This window comes from Taeniopygia guttata, chromosome 2 (genome assembly GCF_048771995.1).
Source record: "Taeniopygia guttata chromosome 2, bTaeGut7.mat, whole genome shotgun sequence".
In the NCBI taxonomy this organism is placed as follows: Eukaryota; Metazoa; Chordata; class Aves; order Passeriformes; family Estrildidae; genus Taeniopygia; species Taeniopygia guttata.
In genome coordinates this window covers 146,207,509-146,230,168 of record NC_133026.1, presented here as the reverse complement: position 1 = coordinate 146,230,168, position 22,660 = coordinate 146,207,509, and the positions used below count along the sequence as shown (strand labels likewise).

The 22,660-nt window shown below is 40.4% G+C and overlaps 1 protein-coding gene across 4 annotated transcripts in view; it reads left to right on the top strand.

The window, feature by feature from the left end:
• The window catches only part of FAM135B (family with sequence similarity 135 member B), a 200,638-nt gene that overhangs the window by 68,557 nt on the left and 109,421 nt on the right, over positions 1-22,660 (top strand). For all 4 annotated transcript variants that reach the window (XR_012054296.1, XM_030266744.4, XM_002188541.6 and 1 more), the window contains exon 3: positions 21,925-22,004. Coding sequence is in view for 3 of the 4 variants with exons in the window: in XM_030266744.4 (XP_030122604.4) it covers positions 21,925-22,004 (80 nt within the window). In the remaining variant the exon portion in view is untranslated. The remainder of the gene's footprint in view (positions 1-21,924; positions 22,005-22,660) is intronic.

Sequence of the window (22,660 nt, the reverse complement as noted above, 5' to 3'; positions counted from 1 at the left end):
TCAGGAGTCAGTCATGGTCATGCAGTGATAGTTGAGAACCTGCTGCACTGAACTGACAGGATGGAGCTTAGTTTAGCACGAATCTAAAGCCATGAAAGTAGCTGCAATGCAGATGTGCATGAAGCTAAAGATCAGTGTCCTGAAGTGTAGCAAATGGCAACTTCATGAAAATAATGAATGATGGGTTATTGTCATGACAGCTGGTGAAGACAATGTTCTCATTTGGTTAATGAGTATAGCCATCTTTAATTTCTAGGCACTCTGTGTCTGCTGAAGAGAGGTGGGAAGTCCTGTGCCAGTGGTAAATGAAAATAAAAAAAAAAAAATGAAATATATGAAAAGAAAATAGAGTGGAGCCTCAGAGGGGAGTCTGTTCTGCAGGTGAAGAGCAGCATCTCAGCAAACTCCACTGACAGGTAATTGATTGGTCAGTGGAAAGTAGGGTGCTTTTGTATTTTTTTTTATCTTTCTCCTTCAAATAAACAGTACTCTGGCTTACCTGACCCTAAATACATTAGTTAACTGCTCTGTCTCACTTGATCACCTATAGACAACTGAGTTAGAGGCCAACTCCAACTCTCCTAAAAGTTGTCTAACCAAGGCAGTATCACAGAATTAGTACAAATTCAGAAATAAGGGGCCTGGATGGATACTACTTAAGGCCTTGAGATAATGCTTAACATATTAGTTTGTGCTTGTTTCCCACACTCTGTTGCCAGCAATCATTAATACAGAGTAAAAACCAGGCATGTGCAATGTCAGAGTGAAAATTCTGGACAACACAGTGATTTGGAACAAACACATGTTGGAGAACCCAGAAATGTTACAGCAACTTGAGAGCTTCTGAGAGCTCCAAATGTCATCTTGCCATTCCTCAACCCGTATGGTCCAGCTTCACCACTTGTTCTGCTCCCATTTGGTACCTGTGTCACACAACATGAGTTGACTGAGTCATATGTTGAGAAAGAATGTGCTCAGTTTGCTTCAGCCACCCTTCACACATGGGATACCAACTGTTTCTCTCTTGGTCATGAGCACTAGTGTGATAACAAGTCATTAAAACAGCTTACTTTGAAGTGCACACTGCACAACATTCAGCAAATTGGTCTCTATTCATGGGCACATCAGGGGAAAAAAACTAAGTATGTTCTAGTGAATCAATACATTCACTTCCTATCTCTCTTTCTAATCCTGATCTTGTTAGAATAGTCTCCGGTTTTCCCCTTCTGCAAAAAACAAACAACTGGGACTTAAGAAAGACATTTTAAAGGATCAGTAAATGCTGCAAAACAATTTTTGATCCAAAGATAAAAGGTGGTGATGCTTACAGAGAGAACAGTTTCCTATAGAAACTCTGGCATGCAAGTGGAAAGCTTTGTACACACCAGGAAAATTCATAAATCAAAGGTAAGGATACAGACAGAGAAGGCATTCTGCTTGCTCCTGGAAGACAAACATTAAAATATATCATATAGACAATGCTAGCCAAGAGGAATGTCATGCAAACAGATGGGATCCACTCTCCTAGGAAATGCAAGCTGTGATGTTAGATTAAAGTCTTGGGCAAAAAAATAGAGTTAAAGAGAGAAGAAAAAAACAAAATTAAACTTCTGGGATTTAGCCAACTTTTAATGCTCATCAGCCATTAACCTGGAAGACAGTTCATTCTATCATCTATAACATTAAAAATTGACTATTATAAGATTTTCTTCAAAGCTCTTGATGTGTAATTTGGCACTGCTTTTCCAATTTTTATGAATCCAATTCATAAAATAAAAAATATTTCTATAAGCAGAGCTCTTAAATTTAAGGTGTCATCCCCTAGAGTATCACTGAGTGGCTTTGATTCCCCTTAAGTTCTGCTAATCAAATGTATTAATCTAATGGACTAAATGCATGTCTTTGAGGTGAGTTTCTGTTTGAACCAATAGATTTTATATAAAAAAGTAGCTGCTCTTTGTTCATAGGTCTTTTAGAAGTAGCTGTGATCTTTATTGATGCACTTGGATCTAACTGTTTTACCCTCTATCTCCTCAATGAATTGATGATATAAGCCCCATAAATTCTTTGAATCATTTGTGTCATTAAGTGCAGCATTGAAATTTGAGCTCCTCCAGGATGTGACACACTTGTTGAGCAACTGGACAGAGTGGCATCAAGACTTAAGGCATGGAACATAGCATACAGCTGAAAGCAGAACCTAATTTTATTAGCAAACCTCATTTCTCAGCTAAAATCACATATTAATGATAATCAAGTAAACCTGTTTTGTGCTGTAAGCTAAATAGCCAGGTGAATTACTGGTCACCATCATCCTGATGATAAATCAATAAAACAATGTTTACTTCATGGGCTAAAACTGAGTGCAGAAAGAAGCTGCACAGCTTCTTTGTTGTTTCTATGCTGAGGAAGACTATGGTCATACTCATCCTGGAGTCAGGGAATCGTTCATGCTGGAAGGGACCTTCTGTGATCTTCAACCCAATATCTGCTTAAAGCAGGAATTATTGATTTCAGACCAAGTTACTCAAGGCCATGTCCAGTCCCATCTTGAAAACTTCCAAGGACAGAGATTCCCCAAACTCTGGACAACAAATTTTGGAGCTTGAGTATAATCAAGGGACTTTACTTTTTCCCTTGCAAGGACCAGGTCTAGCTGTTCTCCCAAGAGCTTGTCCTGTATTTAAAGACAAGATTTGTTGCTGGTGGTCACTCTGTGCTTTCCCTAGGGATATATACAGTGTGTGCCACAGAGCCATGGAATGGTTTGGTTTGGAAGGGGCCTTAAAGACCATCTAGATCCAACCCACCTATGCAACGATGTGATAACAAATTCCAAATACAGGTAACTTCAGCTGCTTCTATTAGCTGTTGTTTGCAGAGTGCTTTGGAGAGGAAAAGTGCCAGAAGAACTAAAAACACCACAATCACTCTCACATGAAAACTTGGAGAATAAATTTGCATTCCCTAAAAAATTGCACATGAGGAACACAGTGGGTTTTTTGAAACATTTCATAGTTTGTTTTTTTTTTTTACCAGACCTTCCTATTCACTAATGTCTGGCACTCTCTCTTGTTAAGAATAATTGCCCTGACACAGTCTATGCCAATGCCATGTTTCTGGCTTGTTCTAGTTAAGATTAGTGCTTTAAAACTGTGCCACTTCACTTGTTCTTAAATAAGAAAATGTTGCAGCACATACATATAAATCCTTTTACAAGCCTGAGGGCTTAGGCTTCCTTCCATGACATACACTACAAAGGGCTGAGTGATTCCCAGCAGCAGACATGGGTGCATCTGTACTCTGAGCTAGGAACTCTAGTCAACGTCTCAGGTATAGTTGTGTATAAATATAAATCATGTGAGGTGAGATCGAAGCTACTTTCTCACATAAATCACTCAGAAAGTCACCAAAGCAACAACGTAAATGTCACTTGAACTGGGGTGATATTTTGATATTTGCTTTCCACAGAGGAGACAATAAGTAGATGTTAAGGGGCAAAGGTTTAATTTTTGGCCAACCAAATGCAACATTCAGCCCAGTTTGGGGCTTTTTTTTTTTTTTTTTTAACATAAGGACTTGCAAAGAGCACACTTCCTTTTCCACTCTATTGCTGATTGACAACAATTAATTGTTTAATAAGTGAATGGAACCTGGATTTAGTATTTTTAAAAAATATATATTTTTAAACTGTTACATATTTAATTGTTTTTGGGGCATTGGGGTACAACCTGCCATGGTTTTCATAGCAACTGTGACATTTAAAGACTAATTGTAAATAGTTCAAGACTTTTTTTTGTCAAATGGCCTCACTCCAGAGAATATGGTTTTAAAAGAAAGGGGAAGGATGGGCATATAAAACATAAACATTACCAAAGACTAAACTAAAAACTCTTTACAAGCATGTACATAAGAATGCAGATAAACACACCAGGTGACAATGTTTTGTTTTTTTTTATAAATCCCATTCTGTATGAGATTTTTATATGATACTCAACATCTGAGTAGCCCTTAGAAATTTTAAATGAAGAAAAAACAAAAACCACACTGGTATTTTCTCTCACTGTTATGTCCATATTATTTTTAGAGATGAGGCACTGCCTAATGTCCAGGAGATGTGGTTTACCTCTATTTTCCTGTCCCATATTTGAAGCAATCCTATCCCTTGGCAATACTGTTCATACACTTCATTGCACATTTGTAAGATGCATTTTAATGTAACTGTTCCAAGCTGAACTAGAGTATCTGACTGTGTGATTTGTTAGAATGAGTAGTGAGTTTGGGAAATTACTTGAGGTGGGCTTGAACAACCTTTTAGTTCATCAACTATTATCTACAAACATGGGAGTAGTAATAATATCTCAGAAGATTGTTCTTTATAGAGTACAATTACAAATGCTCAGATGCTGTGATAGTAGAAAACATAACTATGTATATGGGAAAGGTTTGTTCTGACTTTCATTTATCAGATATCTTTGTATTCAGCTTAAAATGTCCCAAAGTCTAATTTTCAGAATGGAAAACTTCATGCAATCTCTTGATCAGATTCTTTTAAGATGTCTTATACTGTCAAGTCAAAATAATTACTCTTTTTTGGACACGTAATTCTTAGATTTTCCTTGCTTTATTAACTGGTTTTGGAACAGTTTAAACCTATGGATGCAATTAAGCTATATGGTGTATATGCTGCAGACAGGGTGCACTCAAGATGCAATGGAAAAGCCAGTTGTCCTTTGTCCTTGCATTAATGGAGTTCAGTATATTGTGTGCCTGGATGGGAAGATCTCTTTTAGCACTTTAATTACTTAATGTGCTTGCTGCAGCAAAAGTACATTAACAAACACAAATCAATTTCTCCCATCAATCCAGGTCCACTTTGTTACAGTGGAACATTAATTCATTTGTGAGGATAACATCTGCCAATAAAAGGTATTACAAATAAAATGCAGCTGAAAAATGAACTGCTGTTTAGTAATCTCTTGTTCCTGTTTGGCCATGCATGATAAATCTTTATAAGGATGTCTGGCAACAAATGAGAAGTCAGTTTATATTGTGACTTTTTGAAGTGTTGTCTGCAACCAAAACCCACCACAAATACTGAGAAAGCTGTGGATTTTAATTGATTTTTTTTAATGTTTTTTTTGACCCATTTAAAGTAATCTCTTTGATTTAGCTATTTCCAGAACTCACATGTCCTCCTCACAAGATAAATTTTATGAAGCAGTGGAAAGATATAAGTTGATGCTATAGAATAACTAGAGTTTGAGGAAAGGACAGGGTGTGAAGATTCTCAGAGAGGAACAACTCTGGGTAATTCAATCATTGAAAAGTTTATAAAGTGTAAAGAAAGAATGCTAAATCATAGAATAGTTTGGGACCGTCAAGCTCATCTTTTTCCAACTGCCATGAACAGGGACACCTTCCACTAGACCAGGTTGCTCCAATCCTGGCCTTGGACACTTCCAGGGATGGGGCATCCACAGCTTCTCTGGGCAACCTGTGCCAGGGCCTCACCATCCTTTGAGTGAAGAATTTCTTCATAATACGTAATCTAAACCTCTCCTCTTTAGTTTAAAATGCCATATGCTGTCACTATCTGCTGTTGTGTAAAATCCCTCACTCTCTTATAAGCCCTGTTTAGGTACTGGAAGCTGCAATAGGGTCTCCTGGAGCCTTGTCTTCTCAAGGATGAACAATTTCTATTCTATCATCTTGCTAGTAAAAATACATTAAAATTTCCCCTGTTCCCAGGTCCTAATGGTTCCCTCCTTGGAAGCAATGCTGCATTACTCTTGATGTGCTGCTCTGCTTCTGGACTCTGCAGAACTCTGATGGTCAAGCCTGTTAGGATGATCCAATCCCAAGATTAGCCTAGTGGCAGATAATATCTTTTATTTTTCAGGATTCTCTGCTACTCAAATTAACCAGGTACAAAATCCACTGAGTCCAGGCAGTGAAAGTCCTGAAAAAATTAGGGATAGTAGTAGAGAAACTGTTAAAGGGAGCCAGTGAGATTTTCATTCTTTAAGGTAGATGGCAAACCCATAAATGACCTGGATGGTCAGATTAACTGAATCCTCACTGTGTTGGCTGAGGACTCCAAGCTGCTGGTGAGGTGGACATGTCAGGAGGGACCTGGACAGGCTGGAACAGTGGACAACAGAAACTGTGTGAAGTTTGGCAAGCACAAGTGTATGGTCCTAGCCCTGGGATGACATAACCAGAGACCTGACCTCTGAGGAATGACAGGACATCTCTTCTGACTGAAGGTTTCATCTCCCTGGAGAAGAGAAGGCTCAGGGGAAATCTCATCACAGTATTCCAGTAAGTATTCCAGGGTAACTACGAAGAGGACACGCTGTCTCTTCATGAGGAGCCACGTGGAGAAGACAAAGAGCAATTTACACCAGAAAATGTTTCATCCCTTATAAGAAAGAAGTTTTTTTCAGTGAATATTATCATTCACTGGAACAACCTCAGGGGTTGGGTCATTGTAGAGTCCCCATCTCTGGAGGTTTTCAAGATGTGACTGGCCTAGAAAAGGCTGCTGGATGATCTCCTGACTTCCATTCCCATGAAAGGCTGAATTGGATTATTTTTTGAGGTCACTTCCATTCTAGGCTATTCTATCATTCTGTGACTCTGTGAAGAGTATTTTTCCATAGATCCTGGTTGAAGAAAAGTGTGGGTTTCACTTCTAGCTGTTTTGGAAATAAGCCCCCTATTATACCAAGACCAGATTTGCAAGCAACTTGGAGGCTTTACTTCTGCAAAGATAAGTGGCTGCAAACTCTTGGTGTTTCCAGTTTGGTGGCAGCTCAGGTGGACACATCATCCTTTGTCTCTGCTGCTGTGTTGTTTAGTATTGCTCTGATTCTATTTTTTTGTCTGTGAATAATTTCTTCTGGCACAAAATTTCTGAACCACAAGGTTTTGTGAATTCTTACATTATTAATATTAATATTTTTAGGATTAGTTCAGAATGAGATCAGAGCTTGAGCTGAGGGGACAGATTCATGATACAATTGGGAATGAAAACTCTTTTCACCTCTCTGTATAGATTTTCTGTAAAGGACTGAGGACTCATATTGGCAAAAAACATTGTGAAGAGATTTCAGTGTAGTTGTTAGTGCTGAATCAATTCAGCAGAAAATGGGATTTCCATCTCTAGAGGTGTCAGGCTTGTGCCAGTACTGACTGTGCTTTCAGAAGAGAGTATTCATCCTTGGTAGAGGGGGAAGTGTCCCTTCAGTGCTGCCAGCACTTCAATGAGAAACATGGGTGAATTGGTAAAATCCCACATTTAGCAATGAATTTTGTTTGAGTGAGTGGGTAGACATAGAGATGACCCATTTCTTGAGGAAGGTTAGGAAAGGAAATGTAATGCAGACATCTGTCTCTTGAGACTGTTTTTTGGAAAAGGAAAGCTGGAGGGTCCCTGTGCAGGTACTGGAAGCAGGGACAGCAGGCAGGGGCTCTACCCACAGAGAGCTGCACCACGTCAGACACAGACAGTCTCTGGGGCAAGGAGCTGGAGGAGCTGGGAATGGAGCAAGGCTGAGATTGGTAAAAAAAAAAAAAAAAAAAAAAAAAAGGAGTTGAGGGAAACTGTTTTATTTTTGTTTATCATCAGCCTTCTCTGCTTTTAAATATAAATAAATAATTTCCTCCAAACCATGTCTGTTTACCCTGTGATGGTGAGGACGCTATCTTTATCTTGAGCCAAGAACATTTTTTGTTTTCATTTCTCCCACTGTTCTTTTGAAGAGAGTTAGGAAGCTGGCAGCTGACCAAGGTCCACCCAGAACACCCAGGTCCATCTCCAGGTGAACGTACTCTGACCAAAGCTGAGTGGTGGTGGGTGGAAGTCCTGTGCTTTTCCTGCATCTCTAACTGTTACTTCAGCTGTGACATCTCCTAATTTTTACTGATCAAATTATCTCTATATGGTTAGATTTTTTTTTTTTTCTAGTAAGGCTGCAATCTCTCTTTTGTCACTAGTGCTTCCTGTTCTGCCTCCAACCATTCCTTTAGCACTTAATCAGAGATGCCTTCTGTAGGTAGCCATGTCTTGTATCATCCAATTTAAACTGTAAAGCAGACATCTGAATCTGGTTATTGTACTCTTGCTGTTGTAATCTTTCTTCATTTTCTTTTAATTCTCTTACCACTTTCTTAATTCTTTGTATTTGTTGTTCTAACCAGCTTACAGTCTCTAAGACCTCATTTCTTCTCTTCTCCAGTTCTTGCATCTGTGCTACCAGTTTTTCTATTTCTTTGTTAGAGACAGTAAATTCTTGATGGTTTTGTTCCTTTCCTAATAAAAAGTTACTGTATTCATCAGTCTTCTATTTTATTTCTGCTTGCAAAAATTCTACCTCGTATTCTGTAAGCATTCCAGAAGTCTTTGATGTTACTCATAAGTTTTAACTGTTCCAATTCCTTAATTTCTTGCACCCCATTAACTTTCTTTTTAACAGCTGGTTTATCCATCAATTACCACTGCTTTTCAAGCTATTTTTCAAGGACTGGAATTTGCTTTCTTAGATATACAGGCTTCAATAATTATTTGCTATGTCTGGGTTTCTGTGCAGTTGTTCTCCATGTTCTGCATCCTGTTATATCATTTGAGAGTGCAAGATCAAATGGTTCTTTCCTGCCTGACACTGAAGCTCTAATTTGTCCTTTGCTAAAAATTCTATTTCCTGTTCTAGAAAGTAATTATTACAGGAGCAGAGGTGTCACAGTTTTGTGGCATGTCACTTTCTTTTCTTATGGAGCTGTACAAGCCATGCAAAGCATCCAAAAATTTTGTTTTGTACAAACATCTAGTTTTTGCTCCATATTCTATTCTGAAACTGAAAAGTGTCCACATTTCCTAGTTGTTTTTTGAGTGGGATTTTTTTTTATGGCTCTGTACTGAGGTTCTTTAGTGTGGGTCTTCTTTCCTCAGAATAGGAAATACTTCTTGTTTGTTTTTCAGTTTCTTTATTTGTACATGTATGACACAGATACATCAATCTCTGTTTACATCTCACAGGGGTTACCCCATAAATAAATCTGTCTGAATTAAGGACTTAATTTTGAGAAGAAATGGATCATTGCAATCCTTTAACAGGAGGACATTGAGTTGTAATGAGTTCTAGGAATCAGGATCTAAAAGAGAATAGGATCAAATTCCTCTCTGAAACTCACATGAGACATATTAAGAAATGGCTGTTGGTGTTCAAGGAGTGTCTGGATGATGCTCACTGTCATGTGGATTGGTTTTAGTTAGTCCTATGAGAGACTTGGACTCAATGATTGCTTGAACCCAGTGATAGATCCCTTCCAACTTGAGATTTTTTATTATTCTGTGAGTTGAATGAAAAAACATACTCCCCTCAAAATACCCCATGACAAATAAAGCTACACTTCAGCAGAAACCACTGAAGCAGTGTCTCTGTGCTTCTGAAAAAAAATAATTCTGTTTTCACACCTTAAGAATTGAGCTGGACCCAGATAGAAATGCTGAATTTTGTGTTTCTCTTTGCTGTGGTGCTGATCAGCCACCCCTGGGCTCAGTTTCATGCAGCTCTGCGTTCCCTTGGGAATGTGCTGTGTGCTGTGGCCAGGTGCTCCCACCTTGCACCTGTGGATGCACCTGAGCAGAGCACAGCCCTGACGTGCGGGGTCAGTGCTGGGAAGGAGGACCTGTAACCCCAAATTGCTTTGGGACAGAGGTGGCAGTGAGTGTGAATTCCCCTTGGGCCCCAGCAAATGCCTTCCTGGAGGCACTTTCCAATTGCAGGAAGGTAACGCAGCTCCTCTTTTTTCTGAAGATCAGAACTAAGTCCAGTGATGGCAGATCAGTAACAGAGCAATGTCTGTCTGGAAATATTATGGCCTGGGGTTCCCGGGCTCCATCCGACCCCGGCTGCCGTGGGTGTCCCGATAGCACTGGGCTGGTAAACACAACCTGTCCAGGTCCCTCAGGCAAGCTCCCAGCCATGGGCAATCTTAGCAAGCAGCTCAGCTCTTAAGCGATTTCAGCTCTTTGGTGAATTCAGCTCTTCAGTGATTTCAGCTCTTTGCTTGCTAAGTGCCATGGGCAGGTGCAGGGATGAGAGAGGAGAAGGCTGTATGAGGTTCCACAGCGGTGTCTTTATTGGCAGCTCCTGCAAAGGGTTTCAGTGGCAGCTCTTCTGCCAAACTGGGCAGAGATGGGATTTATATAGGGTACAGTAGTATTGGAAATGGTCCAAGTAGTAGGGTTGTAGTAGTAAGGTGTAGTTTTCCCCCCTCCACGCAGCCCCTGGATAATCCGACTAGCTCAGAGATAAGGGGCTGTGAGGGGAGGAATACCAGGAGAGGGATAAATATTCAAAAGAGGCTCTCACCCCAGGGTGTTGGTTGGTACAGCTCTCTTTAGTCTGTGGTGTCCATGGGAGAGCGGGGCAAAAGAGGAAGAACAGGAAATGTCAGGGGTCTATATAGATTTTGGACAGGGTGGGCTTTCCTGGCTCTCCACCAACCCCGTTGGGGCAGGAAGGAGGATCCAGGGTTATCTTGATCAGAATCACAGGGTCCCGGGGAAGGGGGGCACAGGGTACCCATGAGCTCACTGTAACACCTCCCCCTTATTTGTTAAACAAGGTTGCAGGAATTCACTGGGCTCAATTCAACCCTGAGTATGGGTTTCCCACCACCTACAGTTGGTGGCGTAGTCAGGCCTCCTCAGGTTAGCCAACTCTATGTGGTTGACCTCTGAGGTAGAAGGTATGAGACCCTTGATAGCTTTGAAAATCAAGTGACGCAGGATCCCGCACGCTAGGGTTACAAGGAACAGAATAACAAGGAGTAACAAAATTGATCTAACAACAGATGTCCACCACCCCGTGAATCCCCATCCCTTGAACAGTTCTGTAAACCAATCTTCAGACTCTTACCTCACTTGTCCAATCAGGCTGTTCATGCTTCAAAGGGCAGCATGGATGTTTGGAGCTTTTGAAGTCAGGTCCATGCAACAAAGTCCTTCAAATTCCTTGCATTCATGTCCATGCACCATGAGCTCACTGTAACAGTAAGGGTCGAGGTGAGTATGACCTATGGTCTTACAGAGAGAGATAACAAGGGTCCAAATGTGGAAGAGGGGCTTCTTTGGTCCAGTCATCATGGCTCAGCATTTCTTATCTTAGGCAAGTGACTGCCAGGGAGGCCTTGCAGGGCCTCTGGCTGCTACATGGAATCATGGACCTGGGAACCATCCTGCAATTGTGAGAGTACAGGGATAGCCCTGAGACAAAACGAGTCTGAGGCCACACAACTTGACCTATCTGCACAGCTTTGTTCCCCCACAGCAAGTGGTCAGCCTGTATGAGACTTCCTGGTCTTTGAGGTGACCAATTTAGTGACAGCAGAATTTAGGGATCTGCTGGATGAGCTAAGTAAAGTGATATGTCCTAGAACTGTGATTCACTGTGTGTCAGGTCACACTGTATCTCCACTTTGCTCATTTCCCTAAACCTGCTTCTTTTGGACTCTAATTCAGGGTCAATGGCTAGAAGATACTCAGCTTTTGTATTCATTTGGGATTAGAAAATTTTCAGGCTGTCAATAAAGTAAAGGTGTCTCCTTGGTCTGCTGGATTAGACATCGTGTCCCCAGTAGTTTGCATCTTTGTTTCAAGGTCACTTTGGCTTCCAGCCTTCTGAGAAGTTCTGAGATATGAAAAATAATTGTACATTTTTTTAAGCAACATCTTCTGAGAAGTAATTTTATACCTATTATTTTCATTTTTCTCCTGTTGCCAAGAGTGGGATACAAAACAAAATGTAGTGTAAATAACCCCATCTCCAAACCTGTTTATCCATTTCATTCTAAGAGCAATACAGAAGCATTTAGAAATCTCATGAGACACGATGTTTGTCTTATTCTACTAAAACAAAAAATATATAATATAAAGTTTGACTTGATTTCCAGGAATGTTCAGCTAATTTTACATATATTAAATGATTTTTAGAATCTCTTGATCGTACCCAGAACAGGTGAGGGTTAATTCTCTCTCTCATATAATCAGAATGTAAGTTTTTCCAGGTGCTTCAGTTAGAACAGCACAAAATCTCTCATCTTTAGCTCTTCATATAATATAAGAACAGATTGGAAAAGGTTACTACTTGACTGTGAGACTAAATTAAATTATGTTTTCAAGGTTTCCTATTGCTTTTGAGACAAGAATATAAGTGCTCTTATCCTTATTTGAGTCCTAATTTTTTTGCCCTTTCCTTTCACTGCCTTTCTTTTCCAACAATAAAGCACATTTCTAACATTTTACTTTTTGTTCACCATTCTACTGCCCACTCCTCTTCACCCCTACCTTGCTATGATGACTGAAAGGGAACTAAAGGGCAAATTGCTTTAAAAGTATGAATATGGGACTAAATAAAAGACAGCATTGCTACCTTGATGAGCATAAAAGGGCAAGAGAGCCCCTGAGGTGAGCATAAAAGGAGATGTAAAGAGAGCTGGTTGGTGTTATTGTCAGAGAGCTGCAGGGTTTCATGGGCTGGAGATTTTATGGCTCGTGGGATTGCAAGTTTCTGCAGAGGAGAGCTGATCTGATGAAACTACAAGAAGCTGGACGTGTAAAAATGATTGAGGTTGTGGCTTATCTGGATCCAAATGAAATCCTTGCCTGAAAAGCATTGAGTGCCAAGTGTAAGCTCTCCTTTGCTGATGCACTGGAATACTTCAGTGGACACTAGAGCTCTTCTGCCAGAAGCTGGGTGTATTTTTTCCACATTATGCCCAGAGCACTGTGTTCTTGAGAACTTCCAGCCCTAAATCCTGGGCTCAGGACATAAGTGTCCATGTTTGATCCAGGGATATGCTGAGTGCCTTCTGAAGATATTGAGAACCCGTGTGTATAGTTTGCTTGGATGAAAAGGAATCACACTGAGCACTTCTCAAGCCTGCAGAACTAGGCAGCACCTGGTTTTGAAACAAGATTTTGTATCATAATAGAAATAAGAAAAAATAAAAAGAAGGTTGCCATACATTTACAATTGAACAATTTCATCTTATGTGCATGATGCAGACTCCTGGTAGGTGAGAAGTTTGTTTTCCTAGACCCACTTTGTCTTTTACTGAGAGACCAGTTTGTTGCTTACTGCACTGCAAGGAGGGTTTGGCTCACTTTCCCCACACTATTAATTTTAGACCTACCTTCATCAAAAGTTAAAGAGCCTGAGAATAAAACTGGGATGATAATTGCAGAAACTTGATGTGATAAATGGTTGTGGAGTCTGAATTGGAGCACTGCAGCTGTGTTTGACTGACCTGCTCTGGCACAGCAGCTCTGGGCATTACAGAGGAGTTGCCAGACACTGTGTGCAGCACTGAGGGATGAGAAAAGCCTTCCTCTCCTACCCCTAATAGCCTCCTAAGTGAGTGTAAGATTCCCTGGGCTGTCTGAGGTGTTCTTCCTATTTCCAGAAAGGTGAGAAGAAAATACTGATAGTGGTGATGTCTTCTGTGAACCACCTCCAGCCTGCTGCTAACTCCTGTGTCCCACACTCACTCCCTTTTTTTCTGGGCTATTCTAGAGCCTGCCAGAAGCTTGAGGTACAGTTAGGTCGGAAAAGCATCCTGAAATAATATTTAATTGAGAAATGTCTGGATTTTTTAGATATGTCTAAAATATTTTGTTGTCATATTGTAGGGCTTTCTCATGCACATGGTATTGAACATTGTGCTTGTATATATAACAATGTGGTAATTTTTCTCATATGCTCCACAGCCTGATTTATCTGTCTGTTTTCAATCTTAGGCATAAAATTATCACCTTTTCCCTTGCTCTTCCTTGTTTGAATAGCCAAAGAACCCACCAAAATATTTATATACAAAATAGGGATGGATTAACACAGTGAACTTCTGTGTGGCTCATGCACTTTAGAGATCCACCAAATGTTATTGACTCTGTGAGATATGTAACTTAAAACATTATCGACACAAACAAGGGAAATTCTACATTGTCTTATGAAAACTTACAGAATTCATGTGGCTACACCTCTGACTTGTTTCATTAAAGGGAAAAAAGAAATAAACAATGTTCTTCTTGCCTTCTTTGCCCTGGTGTTCTCCCTATACTTCCAGTTTTTACTTTTTCAACAGGAAGCTAACTAGATACAAAGCTTTATTTTTAAGCTTTGGTGCACAGTGCTTGTATGGAAAGTAATAGTGTGTTTGGCAGATTATAGATTACTGGTTTTTTCTGGGAATCAGCCTGGTGGTTGCAGATGTTTACTCTGTCCTGCATAAACTTTTGGAATATCCATCAGGAAGCCCTCAGATAGTAACACACTTGGCAATCCTCTGCTGGGGATCATCAGCACAGGATGGAAAGGTCTCTTAATGCTTTTGGAGAGAGAATGAGGGTTTTTACATCTGAAGATGCTGAGTTCAAAGTTAAGCCTTAAAATGAGATTTGAGCTCTCCTCTGCTGGTGTTTTCATGAAGACATCCATCTTTTTCTTTGCCAGTAAGGCTTCTTCTCACTGACTCCCAAAACACTGTGCTGCAGTCCTTGGCTCCCTGGAAGCAGTAATTCAATGGAGAAAATTTGCAGATATCCAGGGGTTCCTGGAGAACAACTCCAACATTGGTCTGAGGAGCAGCTGGAGCTCCAGGCTGACTCATTAGGCTTAGCACACAGCTCCTTTGTTTGCTGGATGTATTAGCTTAAGGGTTGTTTATTTAAATGCAGCCTAACCTGGGATGAAATTTTAAGTCTTGGAGCTGTTCAGGTATAATTCAAAGCAGGTGGAATTTGAACTTGTCTGGTTCCTGTGACACTGTTACTGAGCCAAAGGTGTTGATTTCCATGCTGCAGGGATTATCAAGGAGGAGCAGTCTGGTCTGTCAGTGCTCCTGGTGGGAGTGATCTGGTTTGTTGGTTGTGATGCATCAATATTATCTTAAAAATGCTGCTCTCAAACCAGTCAACCCTTCTTAACCTGGGTTTTACAGTGTCATTACAAGCCAATTGCAGGGGAAAAACAAGTAGGCAGCAACCTGCACCACAAGATGAGAGCTGTGATATTCTGGTATTAATGTGAGAGGAGGAAGGAAAGGAAGGATGGAGTCCAAAGCATCAGTAAAAGGGCTGGTACCACCCTGCTCTCCATTGGTTTTGATGTAAATCCTCTAGAATTAGGTACTGCCCTGTGCTATGGTTAGATCACTAGAGATGATGTGATGAGTTGTGTGTAGCAAAAACATTTTCTTATCCTAACATTAGGAGAGGCGGTCTGAGCACCTCAGAGCCAAGAGACTGAGAGGTGTCAGCAGCTCTGCCCCGTGCAGGGGGAGGCAAGGGCAGGGAGTGTCACCCAGCACATCTGGGTGATACTCACACATCTGCCAGTGCTGCCAGGCTCCCGAGGGAGGCTCCAGAGACAGCGAGTGAGGACAGTCAGTGCAGGTCAGCAGGGCTGAATGTGTGTCCAGCCACAGGAAAACAAAGAAGCCACTCAAATTGTTTAATTTCAAAGATTAGAAATGCACAAATAGCCAGTGCAAGAGAGAAGGGACTTGGAGTAGTATGCACTGCCTGCATAAATAACATTGTACTGCAAATAAAAAGGATCCATGTCTTATAAATCACTTGGAAATTTACTGAGCTTCCCCTAAAAAATAAATTGTCTTTTTCACTCCTGCTTCTGGTAGGAGCTCTTTTTTTTTTTTTTTTTTTTTTTTGTTCCTTTGCCAGCTGCAGTTTTTACGTCTAAACTGGATTTATTCATGGCAGTTTATATGTGTTTGTTCTTGTGCCAATGTTGTACTTTCTTGTACCTCAGTCTTCTTTCTTCCTGATTATTTTCCTCCCAATATATTTATAGATGGAGAGGGGATCTGATTGCTCTGTTTTGCTGAGTTAAGTGTACCAAGTTTCTTTAGTTCTTAAAATCAGCTTGCTGTTCCTGATCTTTTCTTCACAGTGCTTGTACCACATTAGCTGGCAATTTTCCATGCTCTCCCTACTTTACTGAAGTCTAAATAAGTTTTTCTGCGCTGCTCTTCCCTTTCAAAAGGGAAAAAAAAACCCAACCACAAACCAGATGTTTACTCAAAAAGAGGTACTGCCTAGCCTAACTATAATGAGCCAGACTCAGCCTAATTGCAGTAAAACAGGAATTGTTCTGCAGTTTCTCCTTTATTCCCTAATTATTCTTTTCCTTAAAATCTACTGTAAAACCTTATGTATTTCTAGGGCCACCCTCAGGGAGCCAAGTGATGTCCACTCCACTCCCTTTACAAAATGACTCTTCAGCTTCTGCTCTTTGCCAGCTCTTCTGTAACTTCATGGATTTATTGTATTTGTTGTAAGTCTGTATTACCAAGTGCCCAATTCACATGCCACTTCTACTGAGGTTCTCTAAGAAAAATAGCTTGTTATTTTTGGAGGCAATATCTCATTTATCATTACTGTCAGCTCCATTTCACTATCAGGCAGTGCTTTCCTATACATTTGTGGTGGAGAACCTCCTGTAAATATTTTGGTGGTCATTGCAATGTCTACCTCAGTCTGATTCAGTTTTAAGCATAGATTTTGATCTCCACCTCCTGTTCTGTTCTTTGTAGCTTTTATGTTCATGCTTCACATGATTTTGGAGAGGGTCACTCAGCTGGGAAGAGATGAATTTGTCTGTAGGATTTCTCCCCAAGCCTGAAATTTAGATAGAGCTACTTATACAAAGAGGGAGGAGCCGCGTCCCTGCAATTGCCCCTTCCCAGGCAGCGTCCCACTCTCAAGGCTCTGCTGCTGCAGGGTCTGCACACAAGATGTTCCTCGCAGTTGAGTACAGATTATGCAGACTCTAGGAGAGCTCAGGAGACAAAACTGATCCCTCTTTACTTTGAGGGGATTGGAAGAGTCTGGTAAGCATGACCAGACTATGAGGCTACTCCCTGATAAGAGTATTTAGAGCCAGCTGGGGATGGTTCACTTTGTTTAGACGGAAACAAGGCACACTGTATGGTCAGATGTATTTGTTGCTTCTCAGCATGATTTATGTCGTTTATAGCTCAGAGTGCCTCACTGGAATAGATTACTGGTGTTAGTATCCCAAAAAACTATTTTCCTTCTGCCATCGTGTTAGAATCATAGAAGGGTTTGGTTTGGAAGGGACCTTCAAGATCATCTCATTCCAACCCCTTGCCAGGGCATAAATACCTTCCACTAGAACAGGTTGCTCAGGGCCACATCCAACCTGGCCTTGAACATTTCAAGGGATGGGACATCCACAGCTTCTCTGGGCAACCTGTGCCAGGGCCTCACCATCCCCTGAGTAAAGACTTTCCTCCTAATAGCTGACTGAAATATGTCCTGTTCAAGTTTGAAGCTATTCCTCCTTGTCCTGTCCCTTAGCAGGGACTGAGGACAGTACTCAGTCACCCAACAGTGTGAGGTTTCGTGAAGGCACTGAAAAAAATGTTTATTTATGCTCAAAATAGCATGGCTTCATTTTATGTTAGTCTCAGTGTCACTCAGACTGGTACAACAAAGAGGTGTGGGACAGTGGGATGGGGAAGTGGGGAATATATCTGTGTTTGCTGCTGAAGAAATTGTGTGGGACTCTGCATCTTGCAGTGCATTTTATAATGTATTTGATTTCTTGTGTTTTGATCAGGAAACCCCTCCTCACAATGCACAAGCTATTATGAGTAACATCCAGCTTCACAGTGGGAGAGCAAGAACCTTCATATTTTTGGTTTTGCTTGGTTATAAAGTCACTATTTGTCAATTCCTCCCTGCTTATAAAGGCTTAGAGAAAACTCTGAGGAGGAATGGATAATGTTTGACTGTCTAATGATTTAAATATTGATATGTAGCTTAAAAACAGGAAAAATACCCAACTCAACAACCAGCAACAAGAGAACAGGACTGGGTTTTATTGCGTTTCTTGTATGGAGGTTGCTTATTTTAATTGGACAATAAGCATTCTTGTGAAAATCAAATAAGGATGTCCTTGGGTTTTTCTGACCACCCAAGGTGAAGCTGTTCTTTGTTTATATACTGCTTGTGATATTTATCTATGTTATTTACCTGTTCTGGAGCTGTTAACATTTCGCCTGAAACTCTCACTGAAAATATTTTCAGAAAAAGTATTATTTTTTTAAAAGAATAAACTGAAAAATTGTGAGCACTAATATTTCTCTGTAATTTTAATTCAACCTACCAGCTTGAGCCTTTGACATTTTCACTGTCATTTGTGTTCTTTACCATGAGTATCCCTGAGGTCCTCTACATCTCTGTCCTCTGCCATTAACTCAACTGAGCACCTTGAGGTACAAGTATTTGCAATGTACTCATATGCACAACTGAACCAACAAAAGCACATTTAGAAGCCTCTTTTGTCTTTTGACTAGAAGACCATTCTCCAAAGTCTTTCTTTAGTAAGAATGTATCTAATTCCATTATTCTACCAGAACTCCTTTATGCCATTGTGTTATGAAGGCGAGAATTTTTGGCATTAGGTGCCAAACAATCTACGATAAATAATTTATTAATAACTTTTTATTAAGAACTAAAACATGCTTGGTAACCTAAAGAATATGAATTACACTTTTGGCTGCAATCCTTAATAGTGCAGAACTTGCAAGTCTCTGGATTCTTTCTATATCTGGACCTTCAGTCTCAGAGTTTGACCTTAGTCTGAGAGTCCCTTAGTTTTCTCTGACTTTGCTATGCATTTTTTACTTTGACCAGTTCAGTTTGGTGGGTACACAGGAAGATAACTACTTGTGACCCCTACAATATCTCTGCCATCCAAATGAATTTACCAAATTTAGGGGATGAACAAGGAAAGGTTTAAATAAGATGAAGACCTATTTTTTTATGTCCTTTCACCTAGTCCATTTGGCAAAGGACATAACGAATGATGGAACTAGCCTTGTTATGAAGTCACCAGTACTGAGTTATCTTCATGTGGTTTTGATATCCAAGGCAGAATTGACTGGGCAATGAGGAAATAAATGTCTGCCCAGCATCCTCCAGGATGTCTCTGGTTCTGCTGAGAGTTTTGACTGCATGGCCATCATTGCCCAGAAAGGTTTTGGATGCTGGAAGTGTTCAGGGACAGGTTGCATGGAGCTCTGAGGAACCTGGTCTAGAGGAAGGTGTCCCTGCCCACATCATGGCATGAATCAGATGGGCTTTAAGGGCTCTTCCAAAAGCATTCCATGATTCTATGATTCCATTATATGAAAATGTCACCCTAGGCACCTCTGTATAATCTCCCCAGCTTTAGGTGGCTTAATCAGAAAAGCCAGGAAAGCCACTGGAAATCAGTTTCCCACTGGAAATATTTAGGACTGTGTGGGATGTTTCTGAACATGAGACACACAATGAGGGAAGGCTGACATTACCAAAGTGTGGCAGGAGGTACCCAGTTGGATATTCCCTGGAGGAATATCAATGCCTCCTGTGGAACCAGCTGCACTGGAGCAGGGAATGTGTGAAGAGGAGGGAGCAGCTGAGAGGTGCTTTTGTGGACTGACACTAACTCCCATCCCCATCCCCCTGAGCTGCTTGGGAGGAGAGGAGTCTAAAAGACTGAAGCCAATTCTGGGAGAAGGGAGCGGGCTGAAGAGAGGTTTTGTTTTAATGTCTGAGTTTGTTTCTTACTACCCAATTGTGAATGAATTAAATTAATTTCCAGAAGTTGAAGCAATTTTGCTAGTGGCAATAATTGGTAAGCCATCTCCCTGTCTTTATCCCATCCTATTTTTCAGCCAGTTTTCTCCTGCTGCTCTGTTGATGAGGGGGAGGGAGAGCTCATGTGGTTGGGAGTTTGGCTGTTAGCCAAGGATAACCCACCACAATTCTGAGCAGCAGAAATCTAAAAAGAAATGGCCAGACAGTTATAGAACATTATTCTTTGGAGCTGAACTAGTGGAATGGGCACATGGTAAATCTTAAGTATCAGTATATGGAGGAGTGTCCTGTTACACTAATGTGTAATATCACTTTAATTTCCTGTTACTGATATTTGGAAGTTATTAGGCTTTATGAGTAGTCCACACAGAGTATTTTTGTCAGTAAAAAAATTGTATTGCATAAAACTTATGAAGATTCAAAGGGTCTTAAGGCATAAGTCTTGTACTTTAGAAAAATATCAGGATCAATACCATCAATTACAAACTTCTGCATAGTGCAAGAACAGCATAACAGAGAGAAAGATCAGGTAGCTTAGATTTGATTGCTGCTATGTTAACTGGATACTGTGTATATTTGGAATATGAACTGCTTTTATTTTCTTTTCTGAAAACTGACATGTAAACGGAGAGTTTTCATGCTGAAACTCTTGACTTAAACAGATACCTAGAAATGTCAAAGGTTGTGCTGGAATTAGATCCCAGCTGGGAAGAAGCTGCCAGCTGAAGCAGGTAGATAACATGGGCTTTCAGGTGTGAAGGACATGGAACATTTGCCTCTGGACTGGTGCTTTTTTTTTTTTTGCTTTGTTTTGTTTTGTTTTCTCCCCGTCAAACTCCTTTCTTCAGCTTTTAACCCCAGAAAGACAGAACTAGTTCTGTCACTATTATACACTTTGGAAAGATTTTATCGATAAGTGTAGCCTGAGATGTTCATACAGGAGTTCACAGATAACTTGGTGTTTTCATAAAGTTACGGAATGGTTCCAGTTGGAAAAGACTTGCATTTAGAGGCTGGGACAAAAATCAGGCCAAAACTATTTGTAAATATTAGTGGGTTAAAGGACTTTATAAATAAAGAGATCAAAGGAGGGAAAATCCAGAGAAAGGGAGACTTTTGTAATGCCAGCATGGTGTTAGAGCAAGTTGGTGGGAGGTCTGCAAAGAGGTGGAAGAATCTTGGATTGGGTACTGTACTGCCCACTGCCTCATATTCCTCATCCATGGAAGTGGTGATGAAGGAAGACTAGGATGAGGTTTTTCCTCTGTTTAGACTGAGCTCATGTCTTGGGGACTGGAACAGGCTCCCCAGGGAAGTGGTCCCAGCACCAAACCTGCCAGAGTTCAAGAAGCATTTGGACAATTCTCTCAGACACATGGAGGGATTTTTGGGGTGTCCTTCGCAGGGCCAGAAGTTGGCCTTGATGATCCTTATGGGTCTCTTCCAATGCAGAATATTCTATGATTCTGTGTATAACATAAACCACTGAAATTGCTGATGTTTTCTTTTTCTGTCTTCCTGCACCTAACACAGGGATGCCCTATGGGATAGAAAACAACCAGAATACAGCTGCTTTAGATGTGATTAACAGAATCACAGAATGGCAGGGAGCACAGTGGGCCATCTGATCCAACCTGACAGAGCACATGGCACAGGATTGTGTCCAGACAGTTCTGGAATATCTCAGTGTGGGAGACTCCACATCTTCTCTGAGCAAATGATTAAGGCTAATATTTTCTTGATAAGATAGACTCACCATGGAACAGCAGTTATAGCTATTATGCATAATATATGCAGTAATGTTCCTAGATGTGAGATTATCACTTTTGTTGTCTTTCCACCAATGATTTTTGTTGTTTGTGGGTTTTTGTGGGGTTTTTTTTGTGGGTTTTTTTTTTTGTTTAATATTAAATTTTTTGTCACTCCTTGTCTGATATCAGGGCATTTTTCCATAGATGTTTCTCTAAGTCTTCTTTTCCTACACGAGGCCAAGTGCTTTTCACAACCTTTCTTCATTATTCACACATCAAGGCATTGTGTCCACTCTGCCTGGGCCAGATTAAACCCACTTTAATTAAAGCTAAAAGGCAGAAGAAAAATTCCTGAACATGCCTGTTCTCTTGAGCACTTTTGGGCGCAGATGCCCAGGATGTGCTCTCACAGAATTTCAAGATGGATCAAAAGGTCAATTCTCTAGCAATGTGTAATTTTTCAACCTTTCTCTCCAGGTATTACCAGATAAGAGCTGGACTGAAGATCCCATCCAGGATTCCCCACAGGCTGTTTGCTACGATTGCAGGACAGACAGGTAAGCAGGTCCCAGAGGAATGTGGCATCACTGCAGGTGGGGTAGGATGGAGGAGACTGTGTGGGGACCAGGTGAGCCTGGACTGGGATCAAAACCTGGTTTTCCCTAATGATCAGTAGTTGCTCACCTCTTTTTGGGTAATGGTTTGTGTCCAGTATTGGGCTTGTGTCTGTCAGAAAAGCAGAGGAAATTCTCAATCTGATCTGAAAGCATGTCTCTTCTATGTGGTTCCTTGCTTAAAATTTTCCGGTTTAATATTACTTTATGTCTTTAAAGTTCTCTTTTTTTAAATAAATAAAATAAGTATTTAAGTATTTAAATAAGTATTTTAATAAGTATTTAAATAAGTATTTAAGTATTTAAATAAATTTAAAAAGTATTCTTCATTTGGGAAGTCTGGTTCAATTAAAATGCAAAATTATTAGACAAGTTTTATAAAACACAAATAATTATACCAAAATCTGAGACAATCATAAAAAAAACCCTCCCAAACTCAAAAGCTGAATAAAGAAATAAAGAAAATCAATGAATATATAAATAATTTAGTCTAGGTTTGGAAAAACATCTTGTTGTGAAAAATCCTCAAGAAAGAAACAGTATTATTTTACAACATATTCCGCTGTAGTTTTCCCTTGGCATATCCAGAATCCCCTGTA